The 22,680-nt window shown below is 33.9% G+C and overlaps 1 protein-coding gene across 3 annotated transcripts in view; it reads right to left on the reverse strand.

The window, feature by feature from the left end:
- Positions 1-1,226: 1,226 nt before the first annotated feature.
- Cad89D (cadherin 89D) overlaps positions 1,227-22,680 on the reverse strand; it is a 379,672-nt gene continuing 358,218 nt past the window's right edge. For 2 of the 3 annotated variants that reach the window (XM_081729479.1, XM_081729480.1), the window contains exons 18-19: positions 13,022-13,447; positions 1,227-1,593 (exon numbers count right to left, since the gene is read on the reverse strand). In XM_081729479.1, the coding sequence (XP_081585605.1) occupies positions 1,392-1,593; positions 13,022-13,447 (628 nt within the window). In that variant the 3' untranslated portion in view covers positions 1,227-1,391. The remainder of the gene's footprint in view (positions 1,594-13,021; positions 13,448-22,680) is intronic. The other variant, XM_081729481.1, reaches the window with a different exon arrangement.

Consider the following 22,680-nt stretch of genomic DNA (forward strand, 5'->3'; position numbering starts at 1 on the left):
AATTTCACGGTAGGCTTACAAATAAACTATAATATGGTGATGAAGTATAATATGATTGGGTCGGGCCCCCTTACTTCTACCGGGTCCCCCCTAAATTTTTGGGCTGGCTACGGGCCTGATCCCTCCACTTGTAAAAACATTTTTAAAATTTACCGAACAGAGAAAGTAATTTGCTAGTTTCGTATAGAGTATTGTCTTTGTGTACAACCATATCAAATATTTCTAATGATAAAGTTTTTTTTTTTTTGTATAGTGAAATAGCGAACGTACTAAGGTAAGTGTGCATAGTTTTTAAGTATACGGAACCTAACCTAATCTTTATGGTCGTCTGCAACGGAAAAACTCTATGAAGTTGTTTGTGAGTAACTCTGGACACTCATTTCACTATACGTAACTTTAATTTAAAAACGTGCTTCGCCCACAAAAAAACATCCCGGTTTGAAATTTTTCTCTGTATAAGATTTATCAAGCATAAAGGTAGTGAGAAGCAAATTACATTGTGAATAAATAGTATTACATGCATTTCATTCATAATATAACTTGAGGGGCTCTCCTAGATCTTTGCCTTTTCTTTTCATAAATTTTCGCGAAATTTTTATAGAACTTCTAAAATTTTCCTTAAAAGGATAGAAAATTGAAGGATCGAATATACAGTAATTTATTTTGATTGATTGATTACATTAAATGTTCATTTCCTGCGTTGAAGTTAAATGTGACAGAACTTACTGTCAGAAAAAAAACATCCGAATGACTACTAGTATTTGTATACACAGAAAAGTACCCCCACGGGAATCAAACCAGACACCTCAAGAGTGCTTACAGGCGCTAGTCACTCAGTCCCCTAAAGAACTCAAGATGCGACTCTATAACTTCTTTATGCCATCATCTGGAAAGCTTACTCAATATGTAAGGCCTATGTCTTTTTTGTAAACTTTTTATACATGTTCTTTAGTTTTTTTTAAAAAAAAATCGTTTTTTGTTCTTTTAACACATAATTGTATTCCAAGTATCGCTGTCTTAGGGATTTTTCTTTAGTTGTGTAGGGATGTGCTCTTTTTCGCCTACAATATGTTTGTCCCTAGATATCTAAAAGAAATCAGGCCGAACGCCTACGAATGCCTAAACTTACAATGAAGATAGCACTTACAGTATTCAATAGTCCAATATATATATATATATATATATATATATATATATATATATATATATATATATATATATATATATATATTAATCACAATACTGCATTTTCTTTCTCAATCAAAATTACACTCATTACAACTCAGTTCGTATTCAAAATTAACTAGTTCTTGTGTTCCTCATGCTCCAAAATGCACAAGCAACATTGCTCTCTTATGAGTCAGTCCAGCTGACAGTCTTTGCGTCAACAATCACGAAGCCTTATTTGACAATGGACACATAAGTATTCGTTCACTGGATCTTCTATGGATCGGTGCCACCTGGTGGCCTGGCGGTGGAGGTTGATGATTCTCTTGACAAGATGGCTGCCGTTGTCTTCTACGATGTTTCATAGGTGTCTCTTCACCATTTGGCTGTTGTCTAAGAGATTTCAGAGAATCTTCATAGCTGGCACTACACAATCAGTAAAAAGGGATGAGAAAAAACAGAACATTATAAAGCTGACTAATCCTAATGAGATGCTAAATCTCCATTTTTAAAAGATACTTAAAAACTATTCATTTTTAAGCCTTACACGACTAATAGTATAATTTTAAGTAAGTAACAATACTAAATCGTCAAGAAAAGTTTACATAAGATAATTCATTTTCTTCAAATTAAAATTAGGAATTATAAACAGTTTAAAGGTTCTAATAATGTACTATAAATTACTGTAGAAGCATGTTTTGTTATTGGAGATTATGTTTTCATAATTTATACCAAAAGTTCCCAATTACTTCAGTTGCGAATTTCCTTTTAATTTTTCAGGGTAAAACGTGGACTTCATATATTTAAGTATTGATATCTGCATAGCAGTGGCGTATTTAGGGGGAAGGCTATCGGGCTTAATTCGCCCTCCGAAACAAATTGATTATATGCACAACTTCCTTAAAATTTGTCGGCACCAAAAAGGAAAGTGCAAGTGATTATTTACGTGTTGTACATAGCACCCTGTAGCAAAATCCTAAATACGCCATTGCTGTACAGTATTATAGTTTAGAGATAGGAAATGATATCAACAGCAAATTTTCTTTATGATATAAACACAAAGAATATTTGTAATTTAGCTATTGTTAATAAGCATATATAGGAGGTACAAACACTGCATATCTTTCTCATGAATTACGAGAGGTCAATAATGCCACGGAGCCCTAAAATTTTGGGCACGGATTCCTAGATTTCAGTGGACCAAAATTGGCAAAAGCTGATCTATACTATTACATATATAGGGTGGAAGTGACTGATTCATCACTGTCCGGGGCTTACTACTATAGGTAGATACAAGAAATTAAAGAAAAAATAATAAGTATATTCGTTTGTCACGGAGACAGAAGATACGGGAGGATTTTGTGAAACACATATTCTAACTGAGGGACTCCCGAGAATCATCTCACGTACCCCTGAAGTCAGATGCATGGAACTCTCTATACAAATAATGGAATGTGTATTTCAGCGTTTTCAGATGCCTCACGTAAAATGTGGGAAGGAGACGGGACAGTTCTATAGTAGCCTTCACAAATTCCCTTTCTTTATTCAGAAAGTGCAGTTGGACATGTGAAATTCGGTACATAAATTCTCGATTTAAAAATTAAGGGGGTACTTTTTTTTTAAGCATTTTTGAAAATTCTGTTCCTAAGGGAAATTGGGGTTTGTTCAACAAATATCCACTTAAAGAATACTGAAAGAATAGCCACAACTTTAAGTTGGAGATGCAAAATTCAGTACACAACTGTTCGTTTAAAATGACCGAACATGTAGTTCAGTGTTTTAAAAAAATTCTCTTCTAAAGGGATAAATGCACTGAGAAAAAAAGTAATCGTATGCGGCGTACATAAAATCGTATGTTACATGCGCAATTCCTGTAGTTTTGGACTTAGCCTAACGTACAGCAAACGTACTGTATAACTGAAAACGTATGTTTTATACTACCGTGTATTGATATACAAGTTTTTCCCTCATATCTATTCCGTCTATCAATACAAATCTTTGTATACACATTTCTTATCCCCTATACTATTTTTTACGATACACTTGGATTGTGTGCTTTTACCCGGGGACACTCCAGAGGGGTCCAAAGGTGATGGGAGGGATTTTTGGAGAGAATTTTCCCGACATTTTCCTAGGTGCTTATTGTCATAGAAGAAGTGATGTAGATGAAAGAACTAAAAGGAACTTTATTAGAAACATGGAGAGAAGGATAAGAATGATAGACAGTGATGACGGGAAGAGAAAAGAAGACATAGAGCGGTTTCATAGTTTATTAAGGCAGAATGGATATAGTGAGGATATATTGAAGAAGAATAGCAAGAAAAAAAGAGGACAGAAGGAAGTGAGAGGAGATACAGAAGAAGAAAAGAAAAGATGGTTCGGGATAGAGAGCATAGGAGAAAAAACGGAAGTCTTAAAACAACTTATTGAGAAAAGAAGGAGTAAGAACTATAGAAGAGGAAGTAGAAGAAAGTTAGATGCGTTGAGAACGAGGAAAACGAAGGTAACAGACATTCAAATAAGCGATGTACGGGTTGTATATAGAATTAAATGTAAAGAATGTGATATGAGTTATATAGGAGAAAGAGGAAAGACGTTACAAGAAAGGATTAAACAGCACAGAGACGACGTTAGATTGAAGGATAGTAAAGCTATATATAAACATGTGAAGGAGACAGGACATGAAATAGACTGGGAAGGCGTAGAGGGGCTGGAAAAGGAGAAAAGAAGCATTATAAGAAAATGGAAAGAGGATAGATGAAAGAGGCAGAATGGATACGAAAGGAAGCAAGCTAGAAACTTATGAACTGGAATAGCGGACTAGATATACATGATGTATGGAGGAAGATATTGGATAAAGCAGAGAAGAAAGAAGAGATAAAAACAGGTGTATTAAACAGCAGATAGACAATTAAATGTTTATATTTCTCAAAAGTGAAAGTTATTCGTTAAGAATAAACAGGTTTGCCAATTAAAAGATTAGCCAATTAAAAGTTGATTATTAAAAGTTGCATATGTATTAATTAAAAGTTGTTAAAAAGGAAAAGACGATATGATCGGTTCATGGAATGACCTCCTCTCATTTTAAGAAGTATATAAGCTATAATATTACAAATTATATTTCATAATGTCTGATGAAGGCAAAGTTAATTTGCCGAAACTGTAACGCTATTATTTATTAGTTAATATATGCTTTGGTCAGAATTTGCATTTTAATTTAAAAAGTATATTGATCGTGTCAATAATAGTTAAGTTTTCATTTTGTTGTAATGAGCTCCTTCGTGATTAAGCCGTTAGCGTACGAGCCTTTCGCGTTGGAGAACCGGTTCGATTCACGGGGGGAGCTCATATGGTTCGGATTCCACGTTAATCGGTAGGTGCCGCCTCATATAGCCTCTCTGCTGAAAGGGACGTTAAACTTAACATCAAATCAATAATTTTGTTGTAAGAAATTGCTATTTATTTCTGTACCGTTATATAGGCCTATAACAAAATCCACTGCTAACAAGCAGGTTAATATTTGATTCTTCTATACTCTATAAATTCATACAACTTATAATTGCAGCAAATATATCACAAATAACAAGAATTTTAGGAATGAACAAAAAATGGATCAAAAGATTGTAATCTTGGAGAAGAATTTTAGGAATTGTCAAAAAAAAAAATACTTCAAAAGATACTGATCTTGGCCCATAATTAATTTTTGGATCAGGAGCCACAAAATTTTTGAACGGTCCCTAAACTAGTTATCGAATTCTTTTACAGAATAAGCACATCATACTGAGTTAAGTGATAGTTTGGGTTTGGCTTCGCTTCTCCAAATATAAGGCGTACAAGAAATTTTCTGATTAAAATATATTGGATCTTTTGATGCATTTTTGGATCAGGGGGACTTTTGAACGGCACCTAAATCGAGTTTTTTTTTTTTTTTTTTTTTAACAGAATAAGTACATTATACTGAGTTAAGTGATATCTATGGTTTGGCTATACTATATGAAGTTCTCCAGATATAAGGCCTACAAGGAAAAAACTTTGCCTGAAATATATTGTATCTTTTGATCCAAAAAGTAGTTCTGAATTTATTATTTGAAAATACCAATCAAATAATAACACGCTGATTGTTATGGTCAGTGTTGCCAACAAGTTAATACAAAAAGTCGCTAAATAGGAGATGAAATGACTCCAATTTTGGGTGAAAAATCGCTAAAAAATTTTTCGTGGAATTTTGCCTCTCAGATATATATATATATATATATATATATATATATATATATATATATATATATATATATATATATATATATATATATATATATATATATAAGATACTTGATCAATTCAAACCATGGTACTATCTACGCTACAAGAACATATATGGAAGACATATATAACTAATAATTATTTCACTTTTATACATTTTTAACTTTATGATCAATTTTGCTTCAGCGAAATCAAAAATGAATTTAGAAAAACGAAGAAAATTCTAGGAAAAAATCTTACACACTTCACTTCTACTCTCGCTTCTACAGATAATCTGTTTGCTATCGGTAATGTATTATTTGTGCCTCTAAAGGAAGCTCAGTAAACTAAAGGACATTAAAAGCATGGATTGGTCCCCATGAGGAGGTTAGAGATAACAGCAATCAAAGTGGGAATATAGAGATAAATGTTATGTACTTTCCCAGCTCGTCAACATCTGCACTGATTCAAATAAGCAAAAGGAATAAACATATATCTGAACTGATTCGAACTAATAGTAGCTACTTATTTTAGAACAAGTTGTTCGCAGCACAAAAGTCGCTAGATTTGTAGGCAAGTCGCCAAATCGTCCTTCCAAAATCACCAAAAAAGTCGCTAATCGGAAAAATTATTTTTTGTCGCTATCCTGGAAGGCGAATCCCCTAGATTTAGCGACTTTTCCCCCAAATTGGCAACACTGGTTATGGTAACTTCCCTGTCTACCCTACAGTCAATGAATTTAATACTAGAGTTATCATGATTGAATAGAATTAGCTGTGGATCATCACATATACCTGTGAAGATTAAACGTCTATAATTGGGGGGTGACCGTTAAGAGTGGCTCTCTCATATAATGACTAAATATCTTTCTTTCATTATCCATTTCTTGTGTGCAAAGGAAATTAAGTAGTACCTGCTTTGTTCCTAATTGTATAGGTGAAGCTCGCAGTGGCACCATGTAGCAATATTGAAAACTGCTTGGTGGCGGCAAATAGTAAGTGGACCACGAACATAAAAAACGAGCTAATTAAAAGTTGGAACCAGACACACACGCAGGAATATATTTCAGGTATTCAATATGAAAATAAATTATATTAAAATTTTTAAATTGCCCCCAAAGTTAGATTAAATGTTCAGAGAAATCGGAATTTCGGTTCTCCACCCCAGGACCAACTCCCTGTGTACGTCCCTGTTCATGACCGTTCTCCTACATGACCAATTACAATGTAGAGGGAATCGTCATGTTGGTGGCCTAATAGTACAAAACCGCTGTGGCGAAATAGAATGTATTCAGATGATTATTGTATCAAAATCATTCGCATGTATCCGAAACAAATTTCAGTCTATGTAATTTTTGGTCTTGAATACAACTTATAATTTCAATCAAAAACTACAGGTGTAATGTTTCCATTCTTCCGTCACTTACTCCTTACTAACTACGGATATTGAAAAATAGTATGTAGATCTCCATTGCCGCCAAATTATTAAAAGCCTCTTGTGCATGATTAGGATTAGGAATTAGATTTCTGGGCTTTCAGTATATATAGGCATGCTAGCCCGTCACACATATATGAGGGATGACGTCCCTCGGCGATTACACTACCAGGGAAATTGGGGAGAAAGGAATCGACCTGCGACCAATATGTGAAGTACCATCCTGGCATTAGTCTGGGGTGAATGAGAAAAACGCAAGAAAACTTCACTAAGGAATGCTTTTACCCACTGGGAATCGAGCACGGAACCACTCGCACCACCGGATTACCCTACACAGTGTTCATGTTTGGGATAGCTGCTTCCGATATCACGTAAGGGTACATACCGAAGATACCTCAAGATCGAAGTCGAGGTTTAAGTCGCGGTTGCTACCTCGCTACTGGCACAAACACATGGATTCAAATGGGTAAGCTCATGCCGGAGATGTACGCTTCATTGCGACCTAGAGGTCGACCACGATGGCAAATTACTGGTCGCGATGATAAACAACCAAGTTCGTTTTTACATTGATGTTCAGTGGAAGCATTGCTGTGGCTCGTGTTCCCATTGGATCCCGCTGCAGTATTGCACGGAATTAAGTCTTCATAGGTTGAGAATTTTGTCTGCAGAGGATTGTGTGTATCTATGCTCAAGAGGTTTTGCTGCACTTTAAATTTGATTATGGAAGAAATATTAGTAGAACTAATGAGAAATGTTCCGGCAATATGGGATAAGAGGCACAAACATCATAAGAGGCACGTTTTAAATAGAGAATAGAAGAAATCAGCAACTCAAAGTGGAATGTCAGGTAAGTTATTCATATTTATTTGAGAATTATAATGTACTTTATTATTACCTAAGGCAGTGGCGGTTACAAGGAGGGGTCTTTCGGGCTGAACTCCCTAAATTCCTGAATTTTTAAAGAAAAAAGAAGTTAGTGTTAATCATATCTATGCTAAAAAAACGTCATGCCCCCGCCCCAAATTCCGAGATAAATAAAAAAGAATTTCTTCTAAATCCGTTATTGATATAAGATAAAGAAATACCTGTAAAGACAAGCATGTATCCATAAGGAGATAACGTCGAATAATGGAATTGCAGTGACGAAACTCATTTGCTTAAGTTAATACCCCTTCACCCTCGAAACTTGAAGATATATCTTTTTTTTATTATTTTACTGGGAAATGATTTCTCGCTTGAGTGCTGAAAGACGGCATTTCTTAACAGAAAATTGAAAAAGAAAGGTAAAACAATTCATATCATGTGGTAATCTATGCTTACAATTTTGCTACCCAACTTTATTTTACAGCGATTTGCCAGAACCGAAACATCTTGATTTAGTCAGATTTGTTATGAGAATACAACAATATAAGGTACAAACTATAATAAAAATAATTTGTATAAATACCCTTTCATTTCCTGCGTCTAATATTTATTGTACTCTTAAGTGCCACGTTTCGATGTCTCCTTACACCTTCTTCAGTAGATCTAGACAACACTTCTCATCTCACATTGAGAAAATTTGTAGGATTAAATTAGTCAAAATTCAGTTGCTAGTAACGAAGCTGCTTTTTGTTTTTTCAACTTATAGCACGCCGAAATCCCAGTTACTGGAACCGAATAATACTTGGTTAGCGAGGGGATTTGTTAGTAGAGTACGTACAAGCCACTGAGGAAAATAACTTTCAAAATGTGAATGGAGTCGAAAAAATGAAATGAAATTTTTAGGTTTTACGTCCCACGCTTATGCCGGTTAGGCTAAAGGAGACGGTGATGATAAGAAAGGAATGAAATTGCGGAATGAAGAAAGTGGAAGGAAACGGGAGAACCCTGAGGAAACCCACGTACGCAGTGTTTGTCCACCACAGAGTCAACTTGGCGAAAACTGGAATCGAACAAGGGACCCCAAGCACAAGAGGTGAACGCTCTATTACTGAACCACCGCGGCTCTCGAGAATGTAATCGAGTTGATTTGAACCACTGACCCATAGGGCATTAGGATAATGCCTTAACATTCTCGGTCATAAAGTTAATGATCATTATCTCTTCATAGTGAACGCTTATCCAAACGGATCAATTTGGTTGAAATCTAGTACGTAGATCCTTTCATGTTGCTTCATGACCAAGGCTGATCGTTTTTAGGGGTTTAAATAATCGAGTGAATCGGTTAAAAGTATATTTCTCAATATTAGCGAAAATTAATAGATTAGAAAATCAAAGTATGGTTAACCCAATGCTGCTCGGTTACTAGTAACAAAGAGAATTTATTCAAAAAGAATAACTTTAACAGAAATTTGACTATTAGTAACCGAGTTTCCATTTAACCTTCATTCAGAAAACGAACAATTTCCTCAGTGCATGTGAGTAACCCACATCTACTGAAGAAGATATCAGAAAACACTGAAATGTGACAGTTAATAATACATCAAATATATTTGATATACTATTAACTGACACATGTCATTTGCTACGTCTAATATATATTAGACGTAGCAAATGACATGTGTCAGTTCATATCCAAAAATAATTTTAATTAAAATAATTGAGTTTTATTCCGCAGATGTGAGACAGAGGTCCTCAAAAATTCAAATCTTTACAGGAGAATGATGTGTCGAAGTTATCATTTCTTTGTTGTTTACCGTAAACCATTTAAATTCAACATTAGTCTTTTGCAACATCCTTGTTTACGCGCATATCCGACGTCGCTGACACGCCTGCTCCTTACGATTTGATTTTGAGCTTAGCGTCCAGCTGCAGGCTATACGAGACTTGGATCTACAGCTTAAGCTTAACATGGGATACGACTTACATCTGCTCCCACCTGGAATCGAATCCGGGTCTCCTATGACAAAGGCGTATACATAACCACGGCGGAGCTCGCCTGCTGCCTATAGATGCGCTCCTGCGCTAACTCGTTAAGATGCAACTTGTGCCTTTAGTGCCAACCTAATAAAGTTAGGTTGGTGTTTTTGCACTGTAGTTTCTACAGCATATCTTCATATGTTTATTTTATACCCATACCGATGAAGCCTGTTTCAAGTCAATCTGCACCGGGTGCACCCAGAGCATAATATAACGTTACTATGTACAAGTACCAAAACGTAAGAATTTACATGTTCGTATGAAACATCCTGGCAAACATCTGCGGAATATATCACAAATAATCTGAAATTACCATCGTTTGACACTTTAGAAATCGACCAAACACTGTAAAGTAAAAAAAAAAAAAAAAAAAAAAAAGAAATACAGAATCCTGATGAAACTCAACAAATATATATTAAACTAGTGAATATTATAACAAATGAAAAAATATTTAAAAGCTAATTAAACAGAAACAAAGATAACATATATTACAGAAATATTTAACTTTAGTCTATGATATTTACATCTGACAGAAGAAAAGAAGGCATAAACAGTAAAACGGAAGAACATGAGGAAAGATAGTTTTATGAAGAACAATTGTAAAAAAAAAAGTAATAAATAGATAATTAAACTTGTTTATGGGCGTTCCCAATCTTGCATTTTGTTTTATTTTATTTCTAAAATTCGTAGTTTAGATTTTGTCCTGACACCTATGTGTGAATTTAAAAGTATTTACAGATATTCTAATCTATGTGTTTTAAAACCTCATAATTCACCACATATGAATTATACTCTGAAAGCATAATCCTATATAAAGATGAGAAGAAAATAATTTATATCAGTTTGAATTATGTGTAAACTTAGAATATTATAGATAACATTAATAGTGTAATACACAAGGACTGTTCATTTAATTAACACACTGATGTTGTAAAAAAAATAATACGAACATATTCCAGGAAACCTATTAAACGTTCTCTTCAAAATACTTTTATCTTTCACCTACACATAAATTTCAACGTTGTCAATCGCTTAAAGCAATCCTGAAATGCTTAATGGAATGCGAAAGGTCTATCGTTGTGTCATATTGAATGTACTGGATGGTCAAATAGCTTCCATTTCTTAGGTACATTTTAGAGTATGAGACAGGATTAAACCATACGAAGTTAGATCTGGTAAGTACAGAGATATTGTACAACCAGGAACGTTGGTTTTGCTAAGGTGTCGGATACCGTTTCTGTTATGTGACACAAGCCACTGCCCAGATTCAACTTGTCTAGACTTTAATATGAACGAAATCACGTAGCAGCTGTAACAACTGTGTAGATTTGCCTATTGACTGTTTGGCTACGTGAACAAAATTGTGATCCACGCTTCCGAATATGACAAAAATAAAACCACAGTTAAGCACTTTCATTCGGGATAGGACTTCTATGGACATTTTGGGTTTCGGAGATCAAAGAGACTTCCACTGAGTTAATATTACCTTGATTTCAAGATCATACTGGCAAGTAATGTTGGATCGTTGGCGGCTGTTGTTGATAGTGACGCGAGCATTCTTTATACCTGTGTGTCAATTCTACGCACGAATTTCGTCGTTTCATCTCTGTGTCTTCGTATATGATTTGGTAACATGAGTCGATGGAGAAGTTTAACTTCTCTGCAGTTATGGACAGTCAGTCGACGATCGAATCTCACAAGTTCAATGATCTGGACAATTTTCTCGTGATTCCGACTCGATATAAGCCTCGACGGTCACTCTTTCAGCTCGGAAATGTGTTAACCACTGAAAGGTCGTTGCACACAAGTTACTGACTAATCACCAAATATTACTTGGAATATTTCATACTTCTCTTCAGCGATTTTGCCAAATTTAACACAAACTTTCCTATTTCACAATCTGGTGCGAATCATACAACACATCGTACGCAATGACTTCTTACGCATCACTGCTTGGGCTGACTTGAGCGATAATGGTGTGACATCATCATGAAATGTTGCCAGATGTACCTGCGATAAAGATTTCGAGGGAGAAAAGAAGCTGATCTGAGAACAAAATGAACAACCCTTGTATATTCCATACTAAGCATACAATGTGAGAAAGTGAGCATGCTGGTGCATGTGCTTCATATTATCTCAATTTTCTTGAATCGCATTACATTTTCATAAGATATTTCTTAGAAAGGCAGAAACGATAAGGTTTAATCTTCAGAAAAATGGAGTACTTGTAATACAAAAATATTTTGAAGACAACCAGCAAAAACATGTCTGAAGATGCTGATGCCGAGCTTAGTAAAGACGAATATTATTTTCTTTAGTAGAAACGAAGAACCTAACATGTAAAGACTTTGGCGAATAAGTAAACGACGATTATTTATTGACAACTTGTGTGAGGAGATTGTAGTATTAAGTTAAAATAACTACGCCATGTTAATATAATTTGTCCTGTTGAATATTCAACTAAAATGTGAATTGCATTAGTATTCTCTTAGATTAAATCAAAATATGTGATGAATATCTATTTCAAGTCATCCTCAATTAAGGCAACTGAAAAATCTCAACAGTAAACGATAAGTAAAAATATTGTGTGGCAATAATGTGAGCTATACTGCAGCACTTTTAAATAATACTTCACAAATGCAATCAATTATTTGCAACAAGCTTCAACAATGAATTCAGCTACAACCAATCATTTTTTTCTTCCATTTTAAACAATATGATTTCTTGTTTGACTGACAGAAACGAATCAAAATCACGAAGTTTATCTTCACAGATCTGGCAAATGGCTATTCTCTTGAAACCCAGATGAAGATATCAACAAATTTGAAACTTTTATGTATATCCACAACTCTTGATTCAAAGTAAAGAACTTTTTGAAGATTAAATTTTGCAGATATCAAGTGTAAAATAGAATATTGTGCGAAAAGAAGAGACTATATTCGCATTTGTGATAATGAATATCGTGCTAATTGAAGAGACTATATTCGCATTTGTGATAATGAATATCGTGCTAATTGAAGAGACTATATTCGCATTTGTGATAATGAATATCATGCTAATTGAAGAGACTATATTCGCATTTTTTATAATGGATCCATATTTTTAAAAAATCCCTTCAAATACTCCAAAATACAAAATACATTGCCAAACTACTTCGCTTCAAGCAGTCTCTACGTGCAAATGTGAATTGGTCATGATATCCCAGCGCATACAAAAGAGTGTAGCAAAAAAAGTGCATTTTCTACTTCATGCAGTGTCCATCATCCATGTGATGACTTACTTGCTACTGATGGAGGAATGACTTGAATGCGTACAACCACAGCTTCTGTCTTGTTGATGGTCCTTCACACACGAATCTCTGCTCGAATGCATCGTTGTAATAGAGGTTAACGGAGCGTTATCGTCAATCTGCAAGGAACTTTGTCTTCTAGACGAACTGGACTTTCTATTTAGTTTACCATTACTACGATGATGATGATGATGCGAATGAGGACAAGGCTTCGAGTGTGGACAGGAGTCTGGACTGGGTCTGTTCGAGTAACTGGACTGGGAGTGCATCTCTACGTAGGTATCCGTGGTATCATCACTGCCTTCCAGATACGGGCTTGACGAGAAGGATGATGCTGGGTATAAGTTTTTACCCGGAAGACGGAAGTCCAAGGAAAATCCTAACGGTGGCGGAGGAAATCCTTTTCGACCCAGCTTCCTGAAGACAATCACAGATACAGAAAAAGAAGAATCACAATTTGTTGGTTAAGGAGCCAAAAAAATTAGCTACTATTCATGAAGTCATTTGGAAAGTAGTCCAGAAGCACTCATTCTGAATTCTGCTAGTATTACTGGAAAAGTAATCTTTGTTTATCTAAAATATAGGTTTTTACAAACGAGAAGCAGATTGGTACGTGTTATCTGAAAATGACAAGACACGAGTATATTTTAATAAAAAGTAATCATTACTGGTAGCAGAATGCAGAATTACAAACCATGTTTATTTTTTTTAAAAATCAGTATTAATTGAAACGATACATGCAGTAATATATATTAATTTGTAAAGTTAATGATAAACATTTCTATTAAGAAAATTATAGCACAGAAAACACTCCTATTTGAAGAAGATTGAAAGTTGCTTCGAAACGTAGTAGTTGCCATTGACTTCATAAGTAGTAGGTGTTATAAATAAAAGATTAGATTTATACATATTTACAGATAAAATGCAAAAGTGAACCAAGATGAAGAAAAGTGACATAGAATAAGAATGATCAGAACATTAAAATAGATTTTCTGATGATGAAATGAATGATTTAAGAAAAACTATTAAAAGTACTATATTCTTAGTAAAGAAAGTTCTGCTTATTTAATTATTTATTTTCGTTCATGTAAAAATAAAATATTAAGTTCAATAAATGATAATGTTATGAAGGTTCAATATTTACACAAACATTTAAAATAACAACAGTTAATATTATTTTAAGATGCTATAATTAAGAATATAAAAATAAATTTTATATTTATATATTTCGCATAATATCAAAAGTTTTAGTTCTGTTACTGTTAAAAGTATATAAGATTTTGTGGTAGAAAAAAGCAATGTTGAGTACTCAATAATTAGAAATAATTAGAAAAGTTAGAAATAATTTTAAAAATACAGTTATAGAAGTATGAATATTTTCCTACACATATAAGTGAGTAAATTAAAGTAATAATTTAATCAAACAAAATATCTATTAGGAAGCTATATTCATCATAACTTATAAAATATTAATAAAAAAAGAAATGTGATTTCAATTTCGGTAAGCTATCCTATGCTATACTATGTGGTATAGACTATTTATTAAATATTTCTACAGTCAATTTTACTTAAGAGACCCCATCACGGTGAAATTAAAATACTGCTAATTTTAAAATAATTATGTGATATCTTCAAATAGATAAAAGATAATCAAAAAGTGGAACAAGAGGTAGCTATACATTTATTTTACATAACATACTGTTATCACGACTCAATTATCTACTTTCAATTTCCAGCCATTTAGAAAATCAACATTTATTTTCGCGTTTCTAAATGGCTGCAAACGAAAAGCTACTAGCTGACTCGTGATAATGGTGGTACCTCATGAAAAATAATATTGTCTAGCCCGCTCTTGTTCTACATTTCGATTATCTTTTATCTATTTGAAGATATCACATAATTATTTTAAAATTAGCGGTACTTTAATTTCGCAGTGATTAGGCCTCTTAAATCTTAATAATGTATTACTCCTATTATTATATAATTTCATAGGGAATTATTTTATCAAGTCAAAAATATAGACTTCTTTCTGCAAGACATCATATTCAGTGATTGACAAAGTGCATTAAAATCTAGAATATTTACAACCATGCTGTAACAATGATCTGAACACTCAATAATCAAATAATCTTTCTTCAATAGCTGAATAATTTTTCAAGAAGTCATTCGAATAATTATTCTGGAAAAACTTCAAATAAAATTTTTATTTATCGAATCTTAGCAGGCATATTTACAGTATTAAATATATATATATATAGTACAGTGTTGTTCAAATATGTCCTTATGACTGTCATGTATATCGTTCTAGTCCCAGTGAGTGTATCTTCATGCTATTTGAGATTGCTGCTTGAGTGAATATGTTCAAACTGTAAGAAGTGTCAGCTGTCATTACACGTGAATATTCGTTGTAAAGTGTGATTACAGTAAGATTTATTTAAGGTTTGAAATAAATTTTCCAAATTTGATTTTTGATACATTTTAATACAAAATAATTTGTAGTCATCATAAAATGTTGGTACAAATTACTAGCAGATTTCGCAATAAAGATTTATAAAGTTAATCCCACACATTGTGCACTGAAACAAATTTGGAATTTTGAAGGTTAGTAGCTATGGTTATATATCCCATTCGTTGCTATGTATAAAAGTTTCGTTCGGTTATATCTTTATATCATAATCCAAAGATAAAATTATATTTCTTTTCCAACATCAAATTGATACATAACGTGGGGAGCGACAGTGGCTCAGTGGTACAGTGGTCTCATCTGATATGAAGGATTCGATCATAGATCATCTCAGTTTTTCATAGACAACATTGTTTCTGTATGTTTTGTCAGGGTGCATGCCTTTAGTCTATAGGGCATAAAGGTGGAACACAAAAGCAGTAACTGCATTTAGAATACATGATGTTCATAAATTCGATTGTTTCTTTAGAAGTCTTACATAATAAATTAATTCCTAATTACTTAAATCAAGTCTATCGAAAAATATAAGATTTTGTGTAATTAATTAAGTATATTACACTAATAACATATAGTTGAAACCAAATAGTTATTCCAACTTCACGTAAAACAAACTATCTAATTTGAGATAAGTAAATTTAAATATCTCACTATTTTTTCCCGTCCGAATTTCTAATATATCTAAGTAAAACTGTTATATATTAAGACAATTATTTACCAATTATTGATATAACGAAATGACATGAACCCTAACTCAAATCAACTTCCATTGATCCATATGGAAGTTGGGTCCTTTCTCTTTATTTAATGCTCCTAATAGTTTACCCTAATTTTTACACAGTCCAGTAGAGAAGGTGCAACCTTCTATACCTCACCTATTTCTGATTTTATAGCTTTAGAAAATAAAATACATTAAAATTTACTATAAATCACGTGTTACTTTCCATCATTTCACAACAAATTTACTTTTTATGCAGTGGTGCCCACCCCCCCTTATGTCCATGACGCACCCCCCCCCCAATTGTCTACCCGTAGGTGTTCTTCCATGAAAAAATCTTCTTTTCGATTAATTTTTACACTCCCTCAAACATATTTATACAGATTTTTAGCCCCCCCCAAATATTTCAATGACGCACTTTGCGTCATAGCCCCCCCTTGTGGGCACCCCTGTTTTATGTATATAAGGTTTCGCACTATAGTGTTCTAAACAGAATTCTTGAAATCTATCTGTGTTTTAATAGAACTATACGTATTATAATAAATTCCTTTTTTCTGTCTACTATAGTGTAGCGTTGTAACTGGAAATCTTTAAATCTATGTATGTTTAAATATAACTCTGTCACAAAATAAAATACATTAAAGCTTTTTTTAATTTTTTTTTTCGTCACCGATATTTTTCAATATTACTGTTATGATATATTCTTTATTACTATAATGTTGTGTTAAGAACGGCGTATTTTAAATTTGTACGTGCTTTAGTAGGTCTCTGCCACTAGAGGATTCATTTTATTAATGAATTTAGCTCACAGCTGAAAATTACAGTGTGTGATATTTACAAGAAATGGGTGTTTCTCTTGGGATCTTGCTGAGAAAAACAGCAAAATGATTGTTCTAAAACTGTGTTTCTAAGAAGTTTTGCAATCTGCCTTATCTTATATTTCCCACGAAAGAGAGAAAATTAGTTGTATCTCTCTTCTCAGAAATGAACATTGAAAAATTATGTGAGTATGTATATATACAGTTCAAGAACTTAAATCTACTGAAACATAACCGAACGAAACAGTTTGTTGGTGGTGTTAGATTGTATGCTGGTGATTTAATTGCTGGTGTTACATTGTATGTTGCAGTGGAGTTTGAAACGTACCTGTTGAAATATATCACTTCTTCATTGTCGCTTCTGGTCAGTTTAGTACTTCCTCTCACTGTGTCAGAAATGTCAGAAATGTCGATTCAACAGTCTGAATCACACCTATTTCCTCTCATTCAAACGTGAAAGTTCGAGTCTTGCTGCTGATTCGTGTTAAGGGCAATGTAGTACTAACATATTCTATATCTTAGGAAGTTCTAAGTTTATTACCAGGACAAAAAATGGTCAACATTGCATTTTATTCTAAATAAAGCAAACAGCCAGGATTATCACTGCATGCCTTCCTAAGGTCAAACTTTGTGTTGTTCTCGAAGATTCTTCTGGTCTACTCAATGACCTCATTCCCAAGTTTTATTTAACTATGCGCCCCATCCATCTCACCATCCGAATGATATTCAGTGGCGTATTTGGAACTTCCGTGCTGATAAAAGTTAAACTTTCATCCCTTTAAACTAAACGAAATCAACTTTTCCAAAAGAACCAGTTCTTGCGTACAAGAACCAGAACATTTGACAAGTTTCTTTCCTTCTGTTTGAAGCGACGAAAGCTTTTTTCTTGTTACTGATATGAATGCCCTCAAGGCCTGTCACTGCGTCTTTTGAAGCTTTCTCAATACAGTCATTGGTTCGTCCATTCTTAAGCGTCCATAATTTAAACATTAACTTCCAATTCTGAGAGTTGCCGCCGAACGTACATCAATGCAATAATAATAATAATAATAATAATAATAATAATAATAATAATAATAATAATAATAATAATAATAATAATAATAATAATAATAATAAATCAGCGATTTAACACGATTTCATTATTTTGTTAGAAACGAGTTTTGGTCATTGTCCTGAAATACTCTATCGGTGACAAAAATATCTAGAACGACTTCCAACAGTTCTTAAGAGGAACTGCCCTAAGAGTGTTGAAAATTTACCTGAATTTCAAATTTGTCCAATTTATTTATTTATTTAAGAAGAACACAACAAGTAATTCTACCTAATGAGTATACAGACACATAAAAGACCTTTAAATAACGTTATAGAATATTTATCATTTACACATTTGCAAGTCATTGAATACGTCATAAGTTCAGGAACATCTTTAACTTCTTAGTTCAGTTCCTATTAATCGCTGTTAGGACATTCTAAACATTTTTTGTTCACCGGTAAATCATTTCAGGACATTTTCTGGGTATGTTAAACAATGACTGTCTCTAAGTAATATCAAACATTGATTTATTTCTTGCTGTAAACATACTTCCCTTTCGTGCTTCATGACTATACTTCAGTGAGTGCATCGTTGCAGTTCGATTCCTGGTGGTGGGTGCAAAGCCTCCGATGAAACCCGAGAAGCGCTGCGAATCCTACTCTAACAGTATCAGATACCATATAATAACGCATTGGAGCCGAAAAAGAGATGTTAGAGAAGAGAAAAGGAGATGTGAATTTTTCCAAATTTCGTCAAACTTTAGAGCATATGAGCGACCTGAAGATATAAACCGATTGTATTTCTTTTCTACTCCTTTTTAGTTTCTCCAATTCATAACTTTTCTGAATTACGACTTGAAAAAATGACTTTTTTTAGGCCCATTCTAATGCCCAGTATTGTTTCTTGGACATACCACTGCCAAACCCTTCTTCCTAGTATCATTCACACATCACGATCTTCTGAACCGATATTGTTTGTCTAAAATTAAAAATTCAGTTTATTTTGTTAATCCTTATTTTGCTTACCTAATATGCTAAGGCTGTAGACTGGGAATTGAATCTCCTTGAAGCTACAGTTTTTTCACTGCAGTCTTTACAACAATAGTCGTGTAGACTAGGGTAGTCATGCACTATGCAACCTCAACACTTGGGGGCTGATTCAAACAACTGCCTCCACCGAACTGACACAACTAGACAGTAGAAACTGATACAGAATGTCTTTCATAGGTGGCACTATATGCCATGATCGACTAATTACCAGCGATGCAATATTCCAGTTCCAGACCGGAAACTTTTGGAAATACCTTCGTACATATATGAATTAGTTCATGCAAAAAAAAAAAAAAAAAAAGATTCATCCACCCATATGACGAAATTGAGTTAACAACGGATTTTTGTTCCTATAGAGTATCTCTATGTTTCTATGCATAATGGAATACAGTTTCATTGGTCTAACATGTCATATTTCATAAACAGATGTCCACTTTGATTATTTTACGTAGAATGGGCATGCTCTGCATTTTCTTTTTTTTTCTTTCTTTATTTTAGTTTTCTCAAAACTAAAGCTATGTTGTCATGCGGCAAGAATCTTGTAGCTGTCATTTAAAAAGTCTTGCAACCCTACAATATTTCTAAATGTAAATCAATAGTAACGTCTTGAAAGTGACATGCAATCAATATTTTCATCTTGCCAGGAGTCAAACCATGTGCAACTTTCTGGGTCATCTTGCTAGCTACCTGTTATCGCCCTCCCACTGACACAAAGAAAAAAATTCGCCGCTTCCGAAACTACGGATTCTTTTGGACGAGGAAGACAAGCGCACCACAACACACGTTTTTAATGAGGAAGTTTACTATTTGTCTACCAGAGTGCAGTGCTGCATGAGTGGAGATATCTTTCCTGCTTTCAGAAAGTTGTAATGTGTAAATAGTAAATAGAAAGATGGAGTTCCAAGATGTTTTTAATGACAGCTACATGATTCTTGCAGCATGGCATGCTTCTTGTTTGACTTGAAGCCATTTTTGCATTACCTGATTCGTATGAAGAATGTGTAATTATTATCTAACTACGAAGGAAGTCAGTCATATACAGTATATGCCAATTAATACTTCTCAAACAAGAAGCATTATCTCTTCTTATACTTTCCGTAGTGTCAAAGAGTCGGAAGTAAATGTTATTGTTCAGTCCTTCTATTTTTTTTAAAGCACAAATGTGAATGGATGTAAGTAAGCACAAAACATCTATGATCACTATATTTGTATTGGATTAGTAAAATACATAATTTTGGCTGATTTAATCTTAACAATTACTTTAATATTATGTCCTAAACATCCCAGTAATTTCCCGAATGGCAAAAACTTTCTTGGATCTAACTCACTCAATGGCCTTTACTCCTTCAGAATTTAAATGCTTTATTATAAACCTTGTTTAGAAGAAATTAAGTCCATTAGGATTTGACTGTTTAAAAAATATCAGAAAATTTCCGACAAGAAACTTGAACCAATTATGTCAATATACATTGGAAACTTGATAAGTTGCATGATATCGATCATTTATTTTATTTGGATACAATGTCCTCGTAGAATCCTATGATGTACGAATTCCAGAATTCGATTCCTGTATGAGAAACAGCACCCGATAGCGAACCCCGTTTTCAGTTGTTTAGAAACGCGAAAATAAATGCCGATTTTCAAAATGGCTCGAAATCGAAAGCAGATAAGTGAGTCGTGATAAAGGTTTCTCATGTAAAATAATATTGTCTAGGGCGCTCTTGTTCCACATTTCGATTATCTTTTATCTATTTGAAGATATCACATAATTACTGTAAAATTAGCGGTATTTTAATTTCGCCGGGATGAAGACTCTTAAGCCGCGTAGCGAATGTTTGTTCACGCGGCCCGGAAGGTTCAGGCTGCCCTTGCTTACTGTAGTTTGCAAGTGTTGAATCATCCTCCCTATAGTGCGGACATGGTCTCTAGTGACTATTTCCTCTTCCGAGACTTGAAGAAACATCTGCGGGGACAACCTTTTTTCATCGGACAATGAAATCCAACTGGCAGCTTCCCAATGGTTTGCAGGCAATGACAAATACTATTTTTTCTCTGGGATTTCTTCGCTGTCCGTGACACAAAGTGGCGACGGTTGGTAGACCTAAAGGGGGACTAACTACATCGATAAAACAGTAATGACCAGGTGAGTCTATCTACATTCCTTCCTGTCTAGAGATAACTTATTGGACGCAATACAGAATGATTAGTAGACTAAGGTACACATCAAAATGTGAAAAAGGAATAGAAAACCAGTGCAAGTAATTGAATCACTGATTGGAAAAAGGGAATAAGTGCATCAGACCTAACTTTTCAAAAACGCTAAAAAACCTTCCCGAGGCGTTGTTTGTACTTGTTGCAAAAAGTGTATAATTGATTACTTGTAGCAAAAGAACTAACAAACACTAAGACAAGAAGGAGAATCTTGTATTGCAGCACTGCAATTGGTTAAATAAGATTAAAAATGGAAAAAATATTCCCTTTTTCCAATCAATTAGAGTTCGACGCAATTGTAATTGTGTGTAGGGCATGTAATGTGCAGTTTATGATAGAAAGCTATGAAAATATACATGCTGAATACAATGTTGTATGTTAATCTTTGATATATGTATCCGAACTCTCACGCATGTTAGGCTTTTAACACTGTTATTGTCACCGTTCGTTTTTTTTTTTTTTTTTTTGTTTTTTTTGTAAAGCACATGTTATTCGTACAGCAAGAAAAGTAATACAATAGACAGCTGAAAAAATACGTAGCAAAATACGTTGTCAAAATAGAATGACTTTACATAGGCTCCTATCCGTCTGCATCTTCGTCTTCTGCAGTTTCTTGGTCAGTGGTTTTCCATGAACAAATCATCCTATAAAACTTTTTGAATTGGTCAGGTATGCATTTGATGATTTGTGAAGAATCGTTTATCTTTTTCTGATTGATCGGGACTTGCCAATCGTATGCCTTTGACGTTGGCAGTGGAACGTTTGTGACATTACTTTTGAGTAATCAAAAAATATCAGTTCTTAGTTCATTGATAAACTTATGAGCTCGCACATAACCTGGAGATTCTGCTTTATAAACAGTGTATCTATTTACTTACTTGGAATTTCACTGTTTTGTCCACAATGCTACCTGAGAATTTCTTGTAAAACGGTTACCACCAATGTTTAAAATCTAAGAGTTCTTCATTGACAACTTAGTAAACCTGATATGGAGTATCAGTATTTCTTGCATTCGTAATCATGTGGTTATACTGTGCTGGTAAATAAATGTGATTGTTTCGTTTGAGTTCTCGTTTGATTATAACAAAATTTCGGTCACATGGTAAAAACTGTGATCTCTGACAGGCAAATATTGCTGTACAGTGGTAAAGCGTTATGACACGATCAGACTGAAAAGCATTAATGTCATTGTATGATTCCAGTTTTGGTATTGTATGATCACCACTTGTATCACTGAAAACAATCAAGTCTGTAACTGATTGAGCCAAATATTTCTCTCTAGATTGTGCAATGCGAAGACAAGGCAAAATATCGTAACGTCAGCAGAGGGCTCTAGTGGTTGTCTACATACACACAG

The sequence above is a fragment of the Thermobia domestica genome, chromosome 10, assembly GCF_964235325.1.
Source record: "Thermobia domestica chromosome 10, izTheDome1.hap1.1, whole genome shotgun sequence".
Lineage (NCBI taxonomy): Eukaryota > Metazoa > Arthropoda > Insecta > Zygentoma > Lepismatidae > Thermobia > Thermobia domestica.